The sequence below is a fragment of the Camelina sativa genome, chromosome 19, assembly GCF_000633955.1.
Source record: "Camelina sativa cultivar DH55 chromosome 19, Cs, whole genome shotgun sequence".
NCBI classification, from domain to species: Eukaryota; Viridiplantae; Streptophyta; class Magnoliopsida; order Brassicales; family Brassicaceae; genus Camelina; species Camelina sativa.
The window spans coordinates 12049243-12075505 of NC_025703.1; the positions used below are offsets into that span (position 1 = coordinate 12049243).

The 26263-nt window shown below is 30.5% G+C and overlaps 3 protein-coding genes and 1 pseudogene across 3 annotated transcripts; all 4 read left to right on the forward strand.

Moving 5' to 3' along the window:
* The window catches only part of LOC104767733, a 13022-nt pseudogene extending 6847 nt beyond the window's left edge, over nt 1-6175 (forward strand).
* Nucleotides 7573-8856, forward strand: LOC104766100 (putative cysteine-rich repeat secretory protein 21). The gene is made up of 2 exons (XM_010489915.2): nt 7573-8034; nt 8226-8856. Exons 1-2 carry the CDS (start codon nt 7693-7695, stop codon nt 8652-8654), a joined length of 771 nt encoding a protein of 256 aa, XP_010488217.1. The 5' UTR covers nt 7573-7692; the 3' UTR covers nt 8655-8856.
* LOC109130821 (putative cysteine-rich repeat secretory protein 33) lies at nt 10214-10675 on the forward strand. The gene has a single exon (XM_019240883.1). The coding sequence runs from the start codon at nt 10214-10216 to the stop codon at nt 10673-10675; it is 462 nt and encodes a 153-aa protein (XP_019096428.1).
* On the forward strand, nt 21042-22328 carry LOC104766101 (cysteine-rich repeat secretory protein 34-like). Its single transcript, XM_010489916.1, has 2 exons — nt 21042-21486; nt 21810-22328. The coding sequence occupies exons 1-2, from the start codon at nt 21160-21162 to the stop codon at nt 22251-22253; spliced, it is 771 nt and encodes a 256-aa protein (XP_010488218.1). The 5' UTR covers nt 21042-21159; the 3' UTR covers nt 22254-22328.

The window sequence follows — 26263 nt, forward strand, 5'->3', positions numbered from 1 at the left end:
TATAAACCAAGTAAGGATTTTGGTTTGAGAAGTTTCTAAACGCGTGGATATGAAACCAAATAAGTATATGGATAAAATTGTCAATAATTGGGTGCATGTGTTGACTATGCTGGTAATCATGAATTTCACAAATTTAATGAGAAAATAAATGATTTTGTTCTTGAAGTTTAATGGGTTAACAAGTTGTGTGGTAATCTAAAAAAAGGTTTTCCAGTGGAAGAATGTGAAGAAATTGACGAGGAAGAAGAAGAAAAAGAGTATAACGAAGAACCAAACGGTAAAAGTTACGATGACAATTAACACAAAATTTGACAATGAAAATGACAAGAAAGAATATGAAGAATAAGAAAAAATTGAATAAAAAACATGAAAACATAGGTGGTAGCGATCAATTAAATATGAAAACGAGTTAAGTTCATGATTATAAAATTTTTTCGTTTTTCTGGTGGTAAAAAAAAATGGTTTAGGATATGTGAGGTCATCAGTTTGATTTGCCTCGCCTGGACGTCAAGTTAAATTTATGATTTTTTTTATCAGATTTGATTTTATAACACAACTGATTTTTATATTTTAAAAAATTGTGTATCTGAAATTTAATTTTTTTTCTTAGTACTAATTTTAATTTTTTTATGAGATAATATTTTATTACCGTAATCAATCATATATAATTTTTATCAAAATATATCAAATAATCCCACACGTAGCGTGAGTTCAAAACCTTGTCTATACTAAATAAAAGGAGAAGCTATAAGCTCCTTAAGGCGTCCACCTAAAATTTTAAACAATCAATCGAAATTTGACTTGTCAACATTTAACATTTTTAAAATTACAATAGTTTTCTATATTAAGATTTTTTTTGTATAAAAGGAAAAACAATAATTACAGAAATAAAATTAGTGTAAACGTTATAATAATAACACATGGAAATAAGAAAAATAAAAATGTAAATATAAAATAATCTATACTATATTTAATCTCTAAAATTAATCATATAGATCATTATATCATTAAATGTAACTTTACAAATATTAGTTGACATAATAGGGAGTGGGTTTTTTTTAAATATAAATTTTCTTCTTTTGTTTGTTTCTAGAAATTGTAAAAAAGTAAAACCCTAAATTATGAACGTATATTACTTTCTTATAAATACTTACATTATATTCATTATCATGGTGACCTATTGTCTCTTATTTGAACTGTGCTAATTTAAAAAAAAAATATATATACAGACTAATCCATTAATCTTTAATTGTAGGTTGTATGGAATCAACGTCGTGAATTGATGTATGGAAATTTAGATGCCGCTTTAACCAGTGAATTTTTAACTTTAATGTTTCATTTTATTTTTGCTATATTGTGTTCTAATGTTTTAGGATAAGTTTCCAAGGTATGCTCTCATCTCTTCGCAATTCTCATGATTTGTTATATGTTTTCATATGTGATCAGATTAGCTAGCTTCTAAAACGAACACGAGAGAAAGAAACAAATATATGGTTTACATTATTACATATATGTTTTACTTTTACGTTCCACGTGATCTTGAGAAAAAAAGCTATGCTTCAACCTTCAGGTGATCTCTTCTAAATTCTACTATGTTTGTTTTTATTATTTAATGGGTGGATTTTTCCTTTCATTTTTTGTTGGTTAGTTCATGTGATTAACATGTACCCTATATAATACATCTACTATTTTGGTTTTATGATTCAAGGTTCTAAGATTACAATTGTATTATCTTGGTATTGTTTTTACTTTGTGTACTGCAATTGTATTAAGTGGACTGCTTTTAAATTTGGAATATAATTTTGTGTATTTTAAAGGTCATGGAACAATATTGCAATCTTCTCCTTAATTACTTGATTTGTAGTCAATATGTGAAAGGTGCATATTGATGGTTGTGATATTTATTTTAATAAATAAAAGTTGTTATGTGCAATTCTAAGTCTTTGTAACTTCAGATTATAGTTGTGGCAGAGTCATTGAAACTGTCTCCTTCGTGACATATGGGAGTTTGAACCGTTGTTGTATGTTGCGTTGTTGCCGTTGTTGCCGTTATTTTGAGTTTGTTTCACCGTCCTGAGTACTCCATCAGACTCCATCGAATGAAAAAAAGAGAAACAAAGGACATGGATTAGCAGAGAGACGTGTGCAGATGGGTTATTGAAGGCATCTTTATGAGGTTGTAAGGATAGTTCGATCGATCTGGAAATTTCTGGAGAGACTCGTGATAATATAAGCTCCATAATCAACAGTCGAATTGCAAATTGAATTGTTAGTTTGTGCTCTATTCGAGGGTTGTTATGGAGGCATTGTATATATAGAATGAACAATGACAAGTTGTATTGTGGGTTGGGCAAACAATTTCTGGTTTAGCTGAAACCTTTTTGGTGAATAATAATCTTTTTACTTTGTCTTGCATTGTCCTTGATTATAATAATCTTCTTAATTAGAAGGATGTTAGCTTTCATTGCTTTCAAAGACCAACATATCCAACTTAGTTCTCTTAACACTTGAAGTACCTTCAAACATATTCTCCAATGACTTCCATGCTTTCTGAGCTGATACACATTGAGAAATTAACTTGAAGTGGCTTGAATCAATAGCATTGTAAATCGCAGTCTTGGCTGTTGAATTACAACTTGATAGCTTTTTCTCTGCAGCAGTCCACTTATCTCTTGGCTTAAGACTCTCAACTCCCTTATCATCCACAACTTTAGGAGGCTCCCAACCAAGCTCAATCGAATTCCAACAATCTTCATCAAGTTTACTTATAAAAGCTTGCATATGAACCTTCCAATATCCATAATTCATTGAATCAAGCAACGGTGGTCTTGACATAGACATGCCTTCATGTATGAAGTCATCACAACTGATTCAAAGCTCTGTCTTACTTCCTGAACTACCCTCACCCTTGATCTACCCGAAACTAGACTAAATCTCTATCGAGAACCTGCTTTGATACCACTTGTAAATGCGGATGAGGCAATAATAAAGTACAGAAAGTAAATAACACAAGAACTTTGTTAACAAGGTTCGGTTTTTCCTACTCCTCGGGACCACGTCCAGATTTTGATTCCACTAGTACAAGAAAGCAAATACAACCTATTCGCAAACGCGTAAATCAAGCGCAACCCTCTTAATTCACCGCTCTGTTCTATAACATGAACTTAAGGATAAATCTCTACCCTTAACTAAACTCACACCGAGCCTAGATTTAAACCAGGATAACCTAACCTTGGGATAAACTCCCTGTGAGCCTAGACTTCAGATCTTCAACTCTCTTGAGCAACCTTCACACACACGTCACATCGACGAACAAAGAAGCTTGAACAACAAAAGCACCAAACCGCAAAACTAAGCCGCACACAAACACAGAAAGCTCTCTAGGGTTCTAACCTTTATGCCTCAGCTCTCTTGCCTCTCTAGGACGTGCCCAACACCTCCTTATATACCCATCAGGACTTCCTAATCACCATAATTCACCTCTCTTGCCTTTATGCCTCAGCTCTCTTGCCTCTCTAGGACGTGCTCAACACCTCCTTATATACCCATCAAGACTTCCTAATCAAGCACAACCCTCTTAATTCACCGCTCCGTTCTATAACATGAACTTAAGGATAAATCTCTACCCTTAACTAAACTCACACCGAGCCTAGATTTAAACCAGGATAACCTAACCTTGGGCTAAACTCCCCGTGAGCCTAGACTTCAGATCTTCAACTCTCTTGAGCAACCTTCACACACACGTCACACCGACGAACAAAGAAGCTTGAAAACAAAAGCACCAAACCGCAAAACTAAGCCGCACACAAACACAGAAAGCTCTCTAGGGTTCTAACCTTTATGCCTCAGCTCTCTTGTCTCTCTAGGACGTGCCCAACACCTCCTTATATACCCATCAAGACTTCCTAATCACCATAGGAGAAGATTTCCAAATTTCATAAGAAAAAGAGTTTTTCCTTTTTGCTATTTTTCTTTTCCTTGTAAAACTCCAATTTAATCAACCAAAGAAATAATAGTTTTCCTCTTCAATTCATCCTCAAACCGTCCTTCAATATTGTTTTCTCAAACCTTCTAGAAACTTTTCAATCATATAAAACAACAGCAATCTTGTATCACGTTCTGAATCACACAGACACTAATTCAGACAAACCAAGACATCTTCATATTTTACTGGCTATAGTCTTTAGTTACAGAAAATGACTGATGTACGATCGAAGTTTTTGGTGACTAAATATATAGTCGCCAACTGTAATGGAAAAAATTATATTTTCTTGTAATATATTTTATACTCAGATCTTTTATTAGTAGCTTTCAATTTTATGTTTTCTTTGTTAATATGCTGTTGCCACTTTGAAATACTTTACATATTAAAATTCCTATTAGAAATATAATCCTCAAACATGTCAGTGAACGTACGGTCAAAATTCAATTTTCTATGCTATACCATGAAATAAATTGTTATTTTCTTAATTTAATATGGAAAGCTTCTTATATAAAATCCTATTCCAACCGAAAAAATATCATTATGAAAATCTTAGCAGATGAATGGAAATATACTTATTAAAAGAGTTCTCAATATAATTTTAAGAAAATCTAATCCGTTAACACCCACCATGCACCTCCCTAAGTCCTAACAGTTGAGGTACATACATTGATATTTGAATAATTTCTATCATACATCTATTTGCATATTGCATAATCAACTAAGAATTAAATCACTAAAAAAACATATTCTTATGTAAGATAGGTTGTGAAATACAATGTTAGTGAAAATTAAGTTATAATATTTTCTAATTTTTTTTTTATTACTCTACGTTAATAAACAACAAAACAAAATATTACGTTCTTATGTAATGCTAAAAGGCATACAACTGAAAGTGTGAATCTTATATATCATTAATAATGACTTCGTTTGAGGTCAGAAACTTATGAATCGTGTGACTGTAAACGTTAAGACTCAGTCACATCTTTGAACCTTTACTTTTTCATCGGCCCTTCTTTCGCCGCAAGTTCTTACTTAGCTCTTCTGTCCATTACAAACTGAAATCATCTCTTCTGAAACATTATTTGATTAATCCAATTTTGTATAAGTTAATCAGAAATTGAAAACTATAGAAAAAAGCATCTCCATCAATATCAAAATCCTAGCCTCGACACTTAATTCTATAAAACAATCTTTTTGAACTAACAAAAAAATTACAAATCCAAAGCAATGTACTTTTCATCATCATCTGTCTATATTTCTGCCGTGGTGACCATACAACTGCTCCTTATACACATCGTTTCGTGCTTGAACATTACCAATGTGTATCTGAACCACAAATGTATCGCAAGTGAAGGGAAATATCAGCGTGGTAGTGAATACGAGAAAAACCTCAATACGCTCATCAAGTCCACCTCAGCGGGCACTTTTCGCAGCGGTTTTGATCAGGTTTCCCATGGTAAAAGTCCCCATTCCGTCACCTTCATGTACCAGTGCCGTGGCGACTCCTACGGGCCCAGGTGCCGCTCCTGCTACAACACCGCCCTCTCGGCGGTAATATTATTTATTACTTATCACATATTTACGTATATATATGAAGCAGAAGCACGCACACACACATGTACATCTTAGAAATATATTTTATACTTACATAAAAACTATGTTTATACGTTAATTGTTCCGTACGCGCAATGTTGTAATTGATTGTGGTGTCAATATGCAAATTTTCTATGATAGCTTCGCAAGAGATGTCCAAGAAACAAGGGGAGAATAATATGGTACGACCAATGCCTTATAGAGATTTCTTCAACCCTTAACGATGGAAAGATCGATTACAACAACAACTTCTGTATGTCCAACACGAAAAACGCCAGCGGATCGTCGCTGGAGTTCAAACAGAAAATGGTCGATTTCTTACTAAATCTGGGGATTAAAGCTACCAGTGAAGACAACATGGACGAAAATAACTAGGCGGTGCTGTATGCAACAGGGGAGGAAAGAGTCGGGACGAAAAAGCTGTATGCAATGGTGCAGTGCACAAAAGACTTATGGTTGAAGACTTGCTATGCGTGTTTGGAATGGATTGTCCTCAAGGAATCGGACTGCTGCGACGGTAAACTAGGAGGGAGAGTTTTGAGTACGAGCTGTAACTATAGGTATGAGCTTTACCCTTTTATTAAACCGACTGTTTGATGAGATCTCTCGCTATACATATTATGTATATGCGAGTGTGTTTGTGTTGTGTTTGAATAAACATTTTGAAGGAATACAAATCTTCTTTCGTCTTTCGTTTTTTTTTTTCGTTTGGGTTTTGTTTTGTATAACATACGTTTAGAGCGGCATGTGGATTTTTTTACTTCACAAAATTTTGGGGAGCTCGTCCAACGTTTCTACAGGCAGTATGTAACACACGTAAATTTTCATATTATTATTAGCGCTTTTATTTTTATATAAAATGTGAGAATTTGTTCTTATAAAGTTGCTATATATACCAGTGACAAATTTTTAACGTTGCTAGTCATGTAAACTGAAATACTACTTCCAAAAATTTCACATGAAGAAAGATTTCTCAGCTAGTTGAGGAACTTCAATCTGACCAGGCGTAGGTGATGGGTGAAAAAATAAGAACGGTGTTAGTGAAAAATGTTGGGCGATGAAATTCGTAGTTAATAGATAGTTCTAGATAGAGTAGCCGGAAGTGCCATGCAAGAAGAAATATTAGTGAAAGAGTCGGCGAGAGAGACTTCCTAAAGAGTCTTAGTAATATTAAATCGGCAAAATACCATCGTAACAGATATTTATTAGCGAAAGCTAAACTACAAAGAGTCGACAAAGAAGTGGAACCAAAAGACCGTTGTTTAGTTTTACTCTAGTCAAATTGTTTAATTAGAGAAGTTTAATTAAAAATTCTGCTGAATCAATTCAAAAAGAGTTAATCAAACAAATACTAATTAACTAATAGTTATTTTTTTGTTGTCGTAAAACCGTAAGTTATTTGAGCATACAAATTTAAAAGATTTGTACGACAAAACCATATGCACAATCGTCTTCTTGATGAAAAAATTTCTTGAACACAGACACTAAGAACTGAGTCATATGATTATTCCGTACATTTCATCTGCGGATAGAGATGGTGAAGGAGAAGGATGTGAGATTTGGATCCAACGGTCTCTGTTTTGGTTCGTTGTTGCTTAATGCTCTTGTTAGCGAGTTTAGATGAAACGAGACGTGTTCAGTTATTTGACAACAAAATCTACTAAAATAGTCATTAGACTAGTTTCTCCTCTTAATCATGTAGAGACTATTTTCTGTTAGGTTTAATTTTTTTTTTTTCAATTTTTTTTCAATCTGTTAGGTTTCAATTATATAGCTATAGAATCAATTTAATAAGAGATTTAAAACAGAGAAAATAAAATAAGAATCCGACAAACCTTCAAACTTTGACTTTTTCATTGGTCCCTCCCCTTTGTCTCGCCGCAAATACCAAGTCTCAACGCTCAACACCTCCGAGTCTCCGTTACTGATTTCAAACATTTATGCTAGAAACTACAATTGATAAAACTGAATTTTGAATAAGGGAACTAAACAAATAAGAAAAGTTACCCCAATTTTGTTTACACCATCTCCACTCAATATCGAAAAATCGTCGATTGAGTCTCCTTATATATATAAACATCCAAACTACGGAGAAATTACAAAATTTCAAAATAATGTATTCATCATCATCTGTATCAAAATATCTCGTTTCTGTCCCTATCTTGGCCATAGTGGCCATACAACTGCTTTTTATACGTAGTGTTTTTTCCTTGAACCAGACCAATGCGTATCTAAACCATAAATGCATCAACGAACAAGGGACATACAAGTCAGGTAGTCCATACGAGAAAAACCTCAACAGTCACATCCGTACTATCTCTACCTTAAATTTAAACTTTGGTTTCGTCCACTCCTCCAACGGTGACGCTCCCAACTCTGTCTTTATTAAGCTACAGTGTCGGGGAGACTCCTACTTTTCAAAATGCCGTTCTTGCCTTACAACAGCCAACTCCGAGGTAAAGTTATTTCAGTCTTATTGATTAATTATCACATATTCAAATGAATAAATGCGCACACACATGTCACTTTTTGTTAAATGATCTGGATGCCCTACTGGTTTGGTATAGTAATACTGATTTACATTTTACACTAGTAAAAAACTATAAGATTTATTGTTCGTGATTTGGTGTCAACATGTATATGACAGATTAGTAGGAGATGTCCGAAAAACAAGGGGAAAATATACGATAACTGTGTTCTTGAGATCTCTTCGATCAATACCTTTGACAAGATTGATTACCAGAACTATTTCGATATGTACAATGCGAGAGATGTGAGAGGTGATATTGAGTCATTCAACAAGAATACGAGGGATCTCCTTCAGGAGCTGAAGGAGAAAGCCAACAAAAAGAGCAAGAAGGATTTCATGTTCGCTGCAGGGGAGAAGAGCCTCGGGACAAAAAAGTTGTATGCGATGGTGCAGTGTACGAAGGACTTGTCGCCTAACAATTGCAATGTTTGCCTAAATTGGATTATGGCGAAGCTTCCTAAATGTTGCAAGGGTAAAGAAGGAGGAAGAGTTTTGAGTACGAGTTGTAATTTTAGGTATGAGCTGTACCCTTTTCTCATGATTTGAAGATTATTAATTAAGAAAAAAACTTCTGTTTGAGGATTTCGTTTGGATGGTGTTACAAAATGTAAAGATGTGTGTGAAATTAAATGCAGCATCTCTTTACTAACAAAAGCTTCAATTCTTAAACTGAAGCTATATTATATTGTAGTGTAATTGTTTTTTTTTTTTTTTTCTGGGTAAAGTTGTATTGTAATTGCTGATTATATGGAAGTCCATTCATTTTGTTTACCACCCTTTATCCAATAATTTTCTGTTTTTTTTTCCTTTTCTTTTCTTTAGTTTTGTTGAATTGTTTGTTTTCCATTTCTCTATTTTTTTTTTTAACGCTCTTACCTTTTTTTTTAAACATATTTATTTCATTTAAATATGAAAAGTCGCATACAAGGTGGAATCTTTTAAGATCGATTTTGCTAACGCATCAGCTTTCTTATTTTGCTCGCGAGGGATGAAGTGAAAAGAAATTTCTTGAAAAGTAGAGATAGCCAGGATATTATGTAGAATCTCGTGGAGTTCTTTGAGAGGAGTCTCCGATTTAATGGCTTCAATCAATTGAGTCGAGTTTGAAGCTAAAGAGAGTTTTGAGAAACCTAAAGAGAGTTTTGAGAAACCTAAAGATGAAGCTTGTTTCACCGCTTGGAGCATGGTGAGTCCTTCTGCGAGAAGGGGTGATCCCACATGTGTCATCCGGACCGAGTCCAAGAGCCGGGTATCAGAAGATAGATTAGAGAAGTGCCATCCCAAACCCGCAGATCGCATTGAGTGATCCCAAGCAGCATCCAAGTAGCCTAGGGTCACATCTGGCTCTAATGGCTTTTGCCTTGGTTTCCCCCGAATAACGCTCTTACCTNTTTTTTTTTTTTTTTTTTTTTTTTCCAGTCTATATGAAACAGAAGTAAATACACAGCAAATAATGGGTTGTCATGTATTTTGTAGTTCAAGACATTAATATGTTAACTTTCACTTCTATTTTGGTTGTAAAACGAACCAATTCGTTTTCGTTCAACCTACACATCCGGTACTTTCTTCGAGACTGCATGAAGGGTGTTATTACTGGTCTGATTAATTAGCATTTAGCAGAACTGATTATGAAATCTAATAAAGCTATTTTAGAGGTTGTAATAAACAGTGTAGTATAATTTGCAGCACTGATTATGAAATCTAATAAACATATTTTGGAGGTTGTAATAAACAGTGTAGTATAATTTAGTACAAATCGTGTTATCTAATGAATTTCAAAATCTCATGCATGAGTTCTTGCTAAAAAAAAAAAAATGAAGAACCACGACGGGGTAATGCCATTTCAACATTTTTGCATATAAAGTCATATCTTACTAGCTTTTATTTTTTAAGAAAAGTCATAATTCTTTGATTTTTAGTTTGGCGAAAAAACAAAGTTAAACATTCAATTAACAAAACATTTAATATGATGGTATGTATATTGGTATTTATTAGACATATCTTCAATATCATAATATTTTGTTAATTTACGGGATAATTATTAGGTACATTTTGCATACAACTGATCTTGTATGACTCATCTCACGTTTCACACCAAAACATATATGTTATGTCTATTACAGTTTCGAAAGAGATGTCCGAGAAACAAAGGAGGAATAATATGGTACGACCAATGTTTTCTTGATGTGAGTATAATCAATGATCATGTCCCAAGACGGATGAACTTCGAGAATACTTTTTCTATGCACAACCCAAAAAACGCGAGAGGGAATACAAACTCATTCAACAAAAAGACAACTGACTTGCTCTGTAACTTAATTGTAAAAGCTGATAGACCTGACGTGGACGGCCTCAATTTTCTATATTACTCTGCCGGGGAAATTAGACTTGGGAAGCAAACATTGTATGCAATGGTTCAGTGTGCGAAAGACATATTAAGTTGTAAGAATTGTTTGGAGTGGAGTATCAGGGAGCTTTCTAAGTGCTGTGATGGTAAACAAGGAGGGAGAGTTTTGAGTACGAATTGTAATCTTAGGTACGAGCTATACCCTTTTCTTAGGACTTAAAAGACTCTTTGATGATGATGCAGAATCTTGACGACTTTCCAAATATGATTTGGTTTTACTATATTTCTAGTTTTCTTTTCTGAGCTTTTTTCCATTTTTTTGTTTCTTTACTGCTTGGGGTTCTTTCTGTTTTTTTGATGTTGAGGCCGTAAGTATACCTATGAACAAGGTCACAAATTCCCCTTTCCGTTACCCTTCAATTTGATTTGCCTTTTTTTTTTTTTTGATACAAGAACGAAAGTTTTCTCCTCTGTTTCATTCTTATTTTGAGATATATTTTCAATATTTAGCAAACTCTTTGGAAGGATTGATAAATTGATATACAAAAAGAATCAACATTTACCCACATAATGAATACTTGTATACGTCAATAATTTGATGCGATCTGCAAACAATCTTACTTAGGGCCTGACTGGTTCAACCGCAGCGTTTGCGGTTGCGGTTGTGGGAGATTGGGGAAACGGATGATTGCGGTTTCAAGCGTTATTAAGCGTTTTGAATGATTGGTTTAGTGTTTTAAAATGGGTGCGTTTGCGGGAGTTTACGATGGGTTGACCAGCAGGTGCAATAACGGTTAAAACATAATAAATGTAATATATAATTATATAAATGTTTAAAAATACCAAAAAAATTACTAAACTTGATTTATAATTAAAATTCATTAAAAAATACTAAAATAATTATTTAAAAAACAAATAAATTTCATATTGAAATACTTATTACTTTATGCATTTGGCTTTTTACCAAAACTTAAGTAATTTGATAAATGACAAAACATATGTTTTAGAACGTAGATCTTCTTTCGTAAATCTCACACACTTAATAAGTTCCGTGGGGCTCAGTGGTAATGATCAAACGAGAGTTTTGAAGAGTCACTCGTGATTTTTTATATTTTTCACAAATAATCTTATTTTCTTAAATTTTTTGATGAAATGTTATATTTATTTAGAATTTATTGAACTCGTGCGATATGCCATTAAATTTACATCAAGTTTTCTGGATTATTGTTAATTGAAATCTTATTTTCTTCCAATTGTTTATTTTTTAATATTCTTAATCGTATTCGTACTTTATTTTCTCTCATCCTTAATGAATAAAATAGCTAGGTAAAAGATATATAAAATATACATTTCATTAACATTGATTTGTTTCAAGTTTACAAAAAAAAAAAATTCAAAACGCAATCGCCCGCAAACGCAAACGGTTGCGGGAAACAGCTTTTGGAATTCCGTGGTTTGAGGCGGTTGGGAGAGATTTGGAGCGATTGAGAGCGGTTTGTGTGATTGGTACTAACCGCTAGCAACCGCTACCACCCGCAAACGCAGCGTTTGCGGGAGCTGGCGGGAGAACCAATCAACACCTTAGTTTAAGATATAATTTTGTGTTTGCTTTATTAGCTAGTGGTTGAAAGAAGTTTTGAGCGGATATTACCAAAAGGCGAAAATAACTTACAATTCGGTGTAACTGCTCCAAAATATGAAGTATAAATTAATACGCAAAGACTAGTTTGACAAACAAAATTAAAAAAAAATAATACGCGAACACTAAATGGGGTTATTAGTTTGAGATTATAATAGAGTTTTAAAGACTTTAGATGTTATGTAAAATCTATTGTTATTAGATCAAGATTTTAACAGCTAAAGTTAGTGTTATTAGTTTATGATTTGTAAAAAGTCATTTAAAATCTTAACAAATTTGGGTTATTGGATTCAGTATTTTATAAAGTCATTAAAAGTTTTGTGTCAAAAGAATCTAGGATGGTTAATGAATTCAATTATTATGTTATTGGTTCATGATTTTATATATTTTATTTACAAAATAAAGTCATGTAAAGTATCACAAAAATACAGAGATTGTTTGGAGTATTTTACAAAATTTTAGAAAACTAATCAACAAAATTATAGAATACTCTCTAGCAATCATTAAAAAATTCTTTCACTTATTCACTTTTGATGATTTTGTTGAAGTCTTCAAAATCTTTTATAAAAGAATTCAATAACACCCCCTAATATATTATTATCCAAACTAGGTAACAGCCCTCACATATGCGTAAATTATTGTATAATCACTTATCCTACTATATTAATTGGGAAGTACAAATATAAAACTAACCTTAAAATGTGTAAAAAATTACATTTAATTGCCATTAGAAAAAACTTAATTAAGATTAAATAATGAATTAAATAAATAATTCTAATTAAAAAAACGAAAATAGGAGAAAAATCAAATAAAATAAATTGTAGAAAAATGAAAAAAACTACTATATTAATTGGGAAGTACAAATATAAAACTAACCTTAAAATATGTAAAATATTACATTCAATTGCCATTAGAAAAACTTAATTAAGATTAAATAATTAATTAAAGAAAAATTTCTAGTTAAAAAAACGAAAATAGGAGAAAAATCAAAAAAAAAAATTGTAGAAAAGTGAAAAAACTGTTAAATCAAAACTAATTTGTACTTAAAAAACTAACATATAAGATTTTTTTTTACATGTTAGTTATATATTTTTAGTTACTTCACAACTATAGCAAAGATTTCACAAAGGTTTAAATAATTTTATTCATTACATGCAAATATTTTATTGGCAGGTTTTCAATAAATATTTTTAAAATATAAAAATTATAATATAAGCAACAAATTTTTAATCACAAACCATTATAAATAACATAATAACAAAATAAATTATTACAAATTTTCATCAAAAAAAAAAGTTCAGCCTCCGGTTTTCCGCGGAATAGTACATAGTGTTAATTGATTTTAATTTATTTAATAATTATAGAAAACTTAAAGCACATGATTACTTAAATGTCAATAACATTTTTAAAACTTTTATTGAATAATCATACAATATCAAAATATTTTACTTATTTAAATATAATTATACATATTTATCTCTTGAGTTTATTTGTTTTTTTATTGTTTAACTTTAATAATAGTTTCTTTTACTACTTTTTTAGCATTAGTCCTACCGTAGGATTCCTACGGTCAAACACTAAATAATATACTATTTGCAGATGATGTTCTCTTTTTTTTAGCATTAAGATTATGCAGGACTATGAGAGAATCTCAGGACAAATTGTCAATCTTAACACGTCAGCTATCACCTTTGAATCCCGAGTAAAACAACATGTTAAAAAAAAGACTAAGAATGATTTTAAATATTCATAAGGATAGAGGTTGTGGCAAGTACTGTAAGTGGGTCTCCCTTTACTTATTAACAAAAAGAAAAAGGAAAATTTCAATTATAATGTGGAAAATGTAAACTATAGAACTTAAGAATGGTTTACTCGTTTTCTATCAGAAGCTCGAAAGGAGATTTTTCTAAAAATTGTGGCACTAGTTAGCTTTTCAAGTCTATACAATGAACTGCTTTAAATTATCAAATAGTATTTGTGAAGAGATAAACGAAAATACTCATATTCAAATTACATAATTCTTCCCTTTGAAAATAATGTTGGAGTGAACCATGATTGGTTCTTAGAACAATTACTTATCGTAACGATAAAACCAAATCTTGCAACTTAATCTTTTTTGTAGATAGAAAAAAAAGTCTTTTACATTTTTGGAGATATAATTATTCTTTCTTTATTTGAAAAATTCCACACTCCTTATGTTGACCTTAAAAAACCATAACCAAAAAAAGAGTAATAAAATCTGAAATAAATCTCTAGTTACTGTTAATAGAGATTTAAATATGTCTTATTCAAAGTTTAAAAAAAAAATCTTTTATGAAGCAAAAAAAGAAATAAATTAAACACAACTTTAAATGATTATTGAAAATTGAGATTTTGAGTATGGAAACAAATTGAAATTGAGCAGTAGAAACTTTGACCGGATGCATTTTTGAAGCTTTATAAAATCTAGTAATGTAAAGAAGGAGGAAAAAAAAAGTCACCTACAAGTCTAAAGTTGTTCTTCTCTTGATTCTCCTCATAGTAGAGGTATGTTCACCTTCATATCACCCTATCCTACGTTGCATCAGTCTTCTTTTTGTTGTCTTTACATAAGATGAATATATCTCTTTTTCTTTTATGGTATCAGATTGATTGAATATATTTTCATTGCTGGTTATGGTGTTTGGATTTTTCATTTTGATTGTGGAGAAACTAAGGTATAGTTCTTCTTAACAAGTATAGAATTTTTACTTTGGTTTTGTTTTTTTTTTTTTTATTATTCTCATCTACTTCGTTTTGATTAATGCGATCTGATTTGTGTTTTTCGTGACTAAATTTTTCTTCACTGGTTGTTAGGCTGACAAGACATTATTTGTCGTCTATTTGCAAACTGGTCACCACCTTGGGATATTTTTCACTTCATTAGAAGTTATGAACAAGTATGAAGTGGTAAAAGTGCACAAGATTTTGATGAAGGAGGTGTGATGGTTGCACCATTAGTTTAGGTATGAGGATTTTAAATTATATTTTGTCGGCATCAAACTTTGAGAATATACTCCAAGGAAGAAACTGTTCAGGTACTCGCATCAGGTTTCTCCTTATTTACATGTGACATAGCTGCTGGTTCAAGCTCCAATCAACCTTTAGGAGCATTCTTACCTTCTTCACATGTAAGTAACATTTACATGTGAAGAAGCCTTTACATTTACATTTAGGTTGCTTAGAGCTTGATCCAACAGCTATGTCACATGAACCTTTAGGAGCTTTCTTACCTTCCTTACTTGTAAGTAAATGAAAGGCCACCTGATGCGAGAACCTGAACAGTTCTTTCCTTGTGTATTTCCTCCGAGTTGGATGCCTATGGAATACGGTGTGGAATCCTGAGAGTTTTTACAGAAATAAATATATTTGTAACGACATGAGTGGTAGTTATATATATATATATATATATATATATGTTTGTGACAATGTACATTAAGAAGACCTAAAATAAAAAATATAACCCGTAGTGAAATATACAATATAAAAAGTTAATAAAACAATTTGGCCTTTTTTGTGAAAAAAAAACAATTTGGCCTTTGAAAACATTTTTCATCTATATCATGTAAATAAATTGATAAAAAAATTAATAGTTATCTAAAATTTTTAAAAAATTATAAATCTATTAATGTTAGACATACATAAATGTAAGTTAAATATACAACTATATGAAATAGAGAGATGATTGGAAAAAATAAATATAGTAAAAACTAGAAAAGGGAAAATATGGTAAAGAGGGTAATACTAAATGAAAAAAAAACATAAAGAAGAGTTGTAATGAAAAATATGACATTCTTAAAAGAAAATGTTTTGATGGATATAAATATAAACAATACACAACAAAAAGATTGATAAAAAAAAATCAAAAGTTACAATGATTCGACAAATAAATTTAATTTAATTAAACGACAACAAAAAAAATTAAAATATATTTTCGTTTTGTAGAAACAATTATATCAAATTTACCAAAAGTTGGAGTGGTTCATATAATATAATAAATCAAAAGTTTAATGGTTCATCAATAAAATAATTTTTTGTGGTTTAATTAAAAGGTTACAACTTTTCATTTAAATATATTTAAGCAATTAAAAATTAATAAATAATAATTTATGAAGAGTTTATACAAGTGACGTGATTTTACATATTAAATATACTAAATGTTGCAACGGTTCAATTAAATGGTTAGAATAAATTATTTTATTAGATTTAATAAAAAAAATTAATATTATGAAAGAATTATACTCAAAGACTGAATATAATAAAATATTACAACAATTTATAAATTAAATCAAAAATGCAATAGATTTTTCACACAGAAGTCATTTTAACATCACAATGTTAAAATTATGTATGTTGAAAACAATGACCTTGAAAATTGAAAATCTGTGTTGAAAAGCAAGTTTGAAAATTTTCCAAAAAAATAACAAATATATAAATTCTTAAAAATGTGAACACTTAAATAGACATAATTGTTTCTAAAAGACACAACTCTAACTCAATCAAAGCAATCAAAAAATAAAAATAAAATATTTTATAATAAAAAATTCAACGAAAAGGAGTAATTGTTTTTTGCATTTATTAATAATACTATTATTATACTCCTTCTGTTTCACAAAGAGTGTCATTCTGACACATTTCACACAAATTAAGAAAAGTTTAAATTATACATGTTTGCTCCTATTTAATAAGTGATTAATGGTTGAAATTCAATGAAAAGAGCATTCGGTTTATGGGTAAAAAAGAAAATATAACATTGAAAAGCACATAGGAAATGTAGAATGACACTTTTTGTGTAACAAAAATTTTTCTCTAAAATGACACTCTTTGTGAAACAGAGGGAGTATAGATTATTAAATTAATTACAAATAGTTATAGTAAAAGTGGGCAGCAAGATCGAGAGGAATTGATGAAACCTTACCTTCATAGTTGAAACGACCTGACCCGTTTTTTTAAAAATAATAATAATAATATAATTAAATACCCCATAATATTTAATTATAAACCAAACAATAAACCAACAACAAATCAACATGCACAGCGGAAGTCAACCAAACCAACTCTAATTTAATATAAATATCATATCAATTAAAACTAATATAAACCATCAACCTAGCATGCTTCTATACAAGGTTCCAACATCAATAACATAACCATAACACAATAACCGAGACCCTAGATCATCCTCCTCCTCATCGCCATGATTCCACGCTACACATTACCTGCACCACAAACACAATGAGATGCGTGAGTATTACCAGAAATACCCAGTGAGATGATCCTCCCATCTATGAGCTATACGCACAAGCAAATCAAGAGTACAACCACAAATAAAACATAACAAACCAGTCATTAAATAGAACATTCAATAACACATTCACCACACCTACACATCATCACACAAAACAAGTTATACAACCCAATCGCTTAGATAAGCTCATGGTCACGCACTCATCTTATTAAACTGATTATAACAACGAATACAACCAGTTGAGACTCTCCTAACGTCTGAAACATCCCAGAAACGCCCTACAACAAGCCACACAACCAAAAACAACTTATAGAAAAACTGGACAGAAACATCAGAAAAGAACAGTCTCAAAGACGAAACCCTAAAATAAAAAATAACCGTTAATTATCAAATCCCACCGGTGTAAAGCTATCCCTAGACGTCACAAAGCTTTCCACAAAATTTCAGCACCATCAGATCTCAGATGGAACCGCAATCGATCCCGAAACACCCACTTGTCTCAATCCGTGACTGAGAAGAAACGCTCCACGAAACTGCCGTTATCTCCTAGAATATTAATTCAAATTCACTTCTGTAAAAAGGAGAATGTATGAAAATCCCTTAGCTACAACGTTACCAAAAATCAATACCTTTCGAAACGATTTGAGCAGTCGGATCTTGCTTCTCCCAAACCCTGACGATTCTGTTCTTTTTGCTTTGAACACCAAAAATCTAGTTTACTCTCCCTTCTTCTTTTCTCACACGTGAATGAGCACTTCTTCTCTTTGTTTTCTTTCAGTCATTCACGAAAATAACAGGAAGGAGGCGATTTCTTATTAACAAAAAGGGTTTTTGGTTTAATTATAATAAACCATGATTTAATTAGATTAAACCATCCTTAGATTAAACCAGAATTAATTAAACCATCCTTTTATTTAATTAATAAATCGATCCGCTTAGTAAACCAACAGAAAATTAAACCAAATTCACTCCAATTCTCGATATAAACTTCCATATTTCATATTTTTTTGGGCACGGACATTACAATAGTCCTACCTACCTGTCGAGAGGGGGCCCTGGGTGGTTGCATAATAGGATTGAGGCAGAGAATCGATCTGGCTAATGCTTCTTTTCGGGTTTTGGGGTCTGATCTTTGTTATAAATGGGTTTGCTCTTTTTCAGTTTTTCTTTACTTGTAACTTCATTTCTTATTCCTCTTTTGAATAGAATTAAGACGACAAAAGAAAAAAGTGGGCAGCCCTAATTTTCTAAGGGAAGGGGAATAAGACCATCATTATCGGTAGCAACAACAAACGTTGCTCAAAATAATATATTTTAATTATTTTTTTAAATATTATTATATATTTAAAGAATAAATCAATATAAAATAAATTGACCAATCATAAACTGTTATACTATAGAGAAACGATTCTTCTGATGCTAGCAGCTAAAGAAACGTTTCTCACTTTTTGATTTGCTTTATTATTATTTTATAATTTTTAGTTGAGAGTACCTTTAAGACTATGTGCAATGGGGTTGTTGAAAAAGTTATACAACTGCTTAATTACTGCAACGAGGGTGTTGAAGAAAATAAAAAATCTATCTGGATTCATTCTTGATGAATCAATTTTTTTTTTTTGTCTGAAAAGAAAAAAGGTTTGGAGAGAGATAGACATGTGTTGTATTCTTATTGAAGAGTAAGATTTTGAAGAATTTTTTTTTACCTTATCATTTTAAAATCAATCATTATGTAGTAAATAATTTTTTTATAAGATAATTTTAATATCAAAATTCAACATTTTTTACACTCTATAAATAGAGACTTGGTTCATATTATTCCGATACAAAAAATCATCATTTCTAGTATATTTTTCAAATTTTTCTCTAATAAACTCTTGTTTATTTCATATTTTGTAATTTTGTTATATTAAAATTAGCTAAAAATATATAATTTCAATTTAAAAAATAATAATGACTTTTGTTAATTTTAATTATTATTATAAATGTGTTGTATCAAATTAAGTAAAAATAAGAATATAATGTGAAAATAGTAGGATAAGGTATTGAATTTTATTAAACAAAACTATTGTAGAGGTTAAAATTGATTTGGGTGTTGATTTGGGTGTTGAAGTTTAATAAAATTGATTTGGGTATTATTATGAAAATGATGTGTAGTGTTAAAAGTTGAGGTGGAGGTGTTGAAAAAAAAATTATTATACGTGGTTTAAGAGTAACTATTAGTAAAGATGCTCTGAGAATAGTTGCTCTGCCATGTGGCAGTTTATGGTTAGTCAAATGTTTTTTACAGATTTATTATTTAAATTTATAATAATATTAAAAGAAAATGATTAAAATACTAGAGAAACGATAAGCGTTCCTACCTCTGGAGATGACCTAACAAAAGTCTTAATTCAGTCCCACCCCTTGCAAGGTTCAACGACTACTCTGCGTGTTAAGCACAAACTTGGTTACCCTCAAAGCAAGACAAACCGAACAAAAACGATTGGCCCAAATCCGACCACGACTTAGTTTTTATCCTCTGAAATATTGAAAGAGGTAGAGAAATCGGAAAAATAATTCTAAAAAAACTCTACAACTTTCATCAACTTATGGTTTTGGCCATACAAGTGTTAATTAGATCATTGACCAAATAATTATGCAACAAGATAAATACTCTTGTTTTATAGCATAAGGAAATATTTATATAAATTTTAGTGTAATTTGTTAGTTATAAAATAATAGTGCAAGTTTTATTTGGTATATTTTATATATTTTATAATCTTGTATATTTAATTTATTTAGTTTTATACTATAGTTTCAACCCGTCTTCGGTACATGATATAATAATCAAATCCGTTAATCATATAAATTTGGTAAAATCTAGAAAATAAAACAAACGCCATATTGAAGCAGTAGTGTTTAGAAATCTTGATTTAACTTTTTGATTTTTTTTTGTATATAGTATTTTGAATAAAATATAATATTTATGATTTCTTAGATTTTAATAAGATGTCACTGCGTTAAAGTGTAGTGCAAAAAAATATTTAATAGTTAAGATATAATATTTTATATTTTTTAAATGTAAGCAATGTTGTATGTTAATTTTAAAATATATATATCATTATTAAACGATTGCATATATTTAATCTTAATTTTATAAATAAAACTAAGTTTTATAAATAAAATTAAAATTTATCATTATTCTAAATAGTATGTTATTGTTTCCTAAAATTTATGAAACAATTAATAGAATCTGTTAAATAATTTCAAAAATATTGTTTTCTTATTTTATAAACCAATATAAATTTTTATTTTGTTAGTTATTAAATTAACTAAAATGTAATGACATTTTTTGTAATATATCACATGATAATAGGGTTAAATTTCTAATAAGATGATACAGTTTAGCTCACTTTAACAAATCCCTAATCCCGGAATCCGTTTGTTCCTTCATCAAAACTTGTGGTACGGTGATTCTATTTCCCTAAAAAAAATTAACTTAAAAGTAAAACATGTAAAATTTTGAATTTTCCATTGGCCATCCTCACCCTTCGCCGAAAAATACCCGACCCCTCTCTTCTGTCTGTTACAGACCCAAAAAAAACGAAGAAAGAACATTTCTTCTACTTTTGAGGGAAAAAAAAGAAACATTTCTTCTACAAACTCAAATGATACAATAGCATTTTGTATAAAGTAGCCAAAAGAGAGAATAGTGTTTTGAGAAAATAGTTAATCCAGTTACTGATGTGTGTCAATAAGCTAAAATCGTTCTGAGTCTCCTAAAAACATCTTAATCCCTGAATATTACGAATACAATATAATGTACTCGTCATATTCTCTATGCAAATGCCTCATTTCTTTTTATATATTGGCTATACAACTCCTCATATGCAGCGTTTCATCCCTGAATATTACGAATGAATATCTTCACCACAAATGCCGGGTTAACCAAGGAAAATACCAGCAGGGAAGTAAATACGAGAAAGACCTCAACTCTCTCATCCGTTTCGTCGCCGACGATATTACACAGGGGTTCGTACACAGCTCTACTACTGAGGGTCGCAATTCCACAACCATCATATTCCAGTGTCGTGGGGACTCGTACAAGTCCAACTGTCGAACCTGCTACGACACAGCCGTCGCCGGGGTAAGGTCACTTCAACATTATTACATATTAACATATATGATATACATATTGTGGTGTGGTGTATACGTATAACATCACATTAGAGCTAAAAGATAAATGATTATTGAAAACCAAAACTCAGACTGGAGTTTAAAAAAGAAAAAAGAAGCAAACAAATTTTAGCCGGGGTCACAAATTTACATCTTATTATCGATATATTCTAGTTTATTATCTTACGAAATAGTTATACAAAGTTGCAAAGCATTATGGAGTCATTCTTTGCATTGAAAGTTTAAAGTATCATTTGAGATGAACCATAACATGTATGTATATTTATTTGACAGTTTCGTAAGAGATGTCCGAGAAATAAAGGGGGGATAATATGGTACGACCAGTGTTTTCTCGATATTAGTATGATCAATGACCAAGCCCCAAGGAAGATGAATTACAAGAATACTTTCTCAATGCATAACCCAAACAATGTGAGGGGGGATACAAAGTTGTTCAACAAGAAGACAAAGGAATTCTTACAACAGCTGACTATGAAAGCTGATAAGACGGGCCCGGACGGCGTCGAGTTTTTATATTATGCGGCAGCAGAGGAGAGAATCGGGAAACAAAAAGTGTATGCAATGGTGCAGTGTGCAAAAGACGTAGCTGACTGCCAGCCTTGTTTGGAATGGAGTATCAATCAACTTTCGAAGTGTTGTGATGGTAAAAAAGGAGCAAGAGTTTTGGGTACGAGTTGTAATCTTAGGTATGAGCTATATCCTTTTCTTAGGACTTAAAGACTCTTTGATGATGATACAGAACTAATTCTCTTGACAACTTCCAATGATGTTTCGTGCAGATCGAACAACATTATTTTGACAACTTTCTATTTTGTTTTGGTTATATATATTTTATAAAGCTTTCATTTTAACATTTTACAACCAAAAATAAAATAAAAATTATCTATCCACTGCATGCACTTCACATTTGTTTGTTTAAGTCTCAGCTATACCTATACATATGAGAATAGGGGACCAAAACTTTGTTACCATTCGGTATTTTAATTGTTTTTTAAATTAGTGATTAAGAAACAATAGCTATCTTCTCCACTCTTTCTTTATTACTTCCTGATAACTTTTGAAAATATGGCAAGCTTAACATTTTCCCGCAGTACTTTGCCGCAACGTCATTTGATGTGATCTTAAATTAATTCACAGAATGTATTTTTATGTATGGTCTTTGAGTCATGAAAGCTGTTTCATCATCATGAAATATCCAAATAGACTAGGACACATAGTCTAGTGATTGTGTTAATGTCCCCTACTATATTCAAATTCGTATATTACATGTTAGTTAACTAAAAAACCATTCACCTAAAAGATCAACTTTTTGGTTGCGCCAAATTCACAACAAATACTTTCAAAATTTGGGTTAAGGCTACATACGAAGATAAATTTCAAGAAACTCAGGATGAATGAGTAAACTTATAAAAAAAAAAAAAAAACTGTGTGGTTATATCTTAAGGGTCACTGAAAAACGCATTTTATGAGTTTAGCTGAAAATGCTTAATTACGGTTTTTGTGAGAAAAATTGTGTATCCATGAATAGTAATATTACAATTTTGACTAGACAAATATGTTTGAGGGCTTTAGATAAAAGATGGTTATGTGGCTTCGGCAAAAAAAAAAAAAAAAATGAATCCACAAATTGGTGAAAAATACGATTTTATGGTTTTGGCGTTTTGCCAAAAAAAAGAAGAAGGTGATTTTGGATTTGAAGAAGAAATTTTACTAAACATAAACATTATTGAATCATCCCCTATATAATAAAACGGAAGTACACAACATTGTTTTGTAAATTATATAATTTTAATAAGTTGGTTACAAATAGGTTATAGATTAAGTTTTATATTATTTGTATAGTTTGGATTTATTGTTTCCAAAAATCTTAAAGAGAATATTCTAAAAAATCATTTGATATCATCAAACTTACCATATTAATTTTCTTTATTAAATTATTCATCAAATAAAATCATTTGATATCTAACTTAACATATTAATTTGTTAATTATTATTATACTCCACCTCTCATTTAAATATATGAGTCTATTTTGTCAAACAAATAAATTATCATATTATTTCTTATAATTAANAAAAAAAAAAAAAAAAAAATGAATCCACAAATTGGTGAAAAATACGATTTTATGGTTTTGGCGTTTTGCCAAAAAAAAGAAGAAGGTGATTTTGGATTTGAAGAAGAAATTTTACTAAACATAAACATTATTGAATCATCCCCTATATAATAAAACGGAAGTACACAACATTGTTTTGTAAATTATATAATTTTAATAAGTTGGTTACAAATAGGTTATAGATTAAGTTTTATATTATTTGTATAGTTTGGATTTATTGTTTCCAAAAATCTTAAAGAGAATATTCTAAAAAATCATTTGATATCATCTAACTTACCATATTAATTTTCTTTATTAAATTATTCATCAAATAAAATCATTTGATATCTAACTTAACATATTAATTTGTTAATTATTATTATACTCCACCTCTCATTTAAATATATGAGTCTATTTTGTCAAACAAATAAATTATCATATTATTTCTTATAATTAAAAAATATTTTTATTTCCGGATATACCATAAATTGAATTTTTAAAAACAAATATAAATGTTTCAATCTATAAAATATTAAATTTTTATTAATATTATTCTTTAAAAATAATAACTATTGAATTAAAAGTTTTACTGAGTAACGGGTCAAAATTTGAATATATAAATTCAATTTCATACTTTTTTGTTGAATTTTATAATTTTTATAATATAATAAACTTTAAATAAATTTTTTGGAAATATTTTTTAAATATTGAAACTTGATATTAAAGTTAGAAACTATAAACACTCTAAATTGGTTTGTTATAGCAATGTCAATAATATGTTACTATAATATGCAAGAATTTTAAAAAACCAAATATATTAAAACAAAAAGTATAACAATACATTAAATTACTCATAATATAATAACTCGCTTTTTAAAAACCAAATTCACAAAATTATGTCTTATAATGACATTCAAGTCATGATATTTAGCATATAATTTTATTCCATAATATTATATCCATAAAAACTTTTAAAAATAATCATATAAATTATATTTTATAAAAAAATTACAATGTAAGTAAACTGAATTTCAACCCGTGCTCATCTAGACGCAAATTTTGCAACTAAACAATAGATTAGACCAAAATACCCTTATATTCACTAAAATCTCAATTGTAGTCTCATATAGTAATATATCATATAACGAGACTACAATTGAGATTTTAGTGAATATAAGGGTATTATGGTCTAATCTATTGTTTAGTTGCAAAATTTGGGTCCAAATTCTACCACTCTATCCAAAATATCTAGATTAAGTGTGGATGCAGTCAGGTAATTTTTCATCGAATGCGTTATCTAGATGTAAATACTACATTGGAGAGTGCTAATGCATTTGTATATATCATACCAAATCAGTCACACCCTTGAGAAGTTCGACGACTTCCTCCACTTCAGTACGATTAATAAGCTGAAACTTGGTTATCTTCTATATTAAGAAAAAAGGTCTCAACCAAATCTGAGTGTGTTGATGTCCAAATCGGTCGCAATTAGAGATTTTGTTTGGTGAAAAAAATATTGAAATTCCCTTTATAAATATATGCCGAGGCACGTGAAAGTCAGACTACAAAGCTTAACTAGACGAGTCAAATAAAACGAGAATAACAGGTTACAAGAGAATGGACGACCCAAGTGGTTTGTCCAATTTAGTCTATCGACGAGTCAGCCATCAATCACTTGTCGTTTTCTCTAATTGTTTCTTTTTCTTTTTCTCGATCTCTTCTTTAGGTATCGTGCGTCCGTATTTATAGGATACTATGTCGGTTCATCCATCAAAAAGACTGAAATACCCCCATTCACATTCCAATAGTTTTTGGACTTCTGCAAATGTTTATGGGCTGGCCTTATGCGGGGAGTGAGAATCTACCCCCAACAATGACAAAAACGATTAGTCTAATAAGTCCTCAAGTCTAGATTTTTAACCGTCATTCCCAGAATGAAGAAGAAGTGTTAAAACGATTAGTCTAATAAGTACGAAATTGTTACGGTTTCGGCAAAATAACTCTATGTATAATTATGTCGTATTAGGTCAGATCCGTTAAATATGCGTTTTATGGAAGACCCAACACTAATTTTGGTTGTAAATAATACACATATGTTTGAAGCATGTATATGTTTATAGTATATGGACTGCTTAGATTCACATTAATAACCCATTTAGGCCCATGACAACAACACTAATCAATCATCATAATGCATGAAAGCTTAGCTAATTGCATTCCTTATTTACTCAAGAGGAAGTCAATTATGATACAGTCTACCAAGATTCCAAGAGACAAATTCTATTTGCTTCTTGCTCAAAACTAGTGGTGCCCACTCAAGTACTGAATCGTGTGATTCTATTTTCTAAGAGTTTTAAAATTTGAAATTTTGACTTTTTCATCGGCCCTCCCCATCTATCGCCGAAAATATTCCCAAACTCTTCTCTCTTTCTTGTCTTTTACAAACAAAAACAAACATGTCTTCCACAAACTGAATTGATCAATAGAATTTGTATAAGGGTGCAAGAAAAGAATATCGTTTTGAGATAATTAGTTAATCAAGTTACTAATGAGACCAATCAGTTAAAATCCTTCCGAGTCCCCAACATAAAAACAACTCGATCGCAACGTTTCATTTATCAAAAAAAAAAAAAAAAA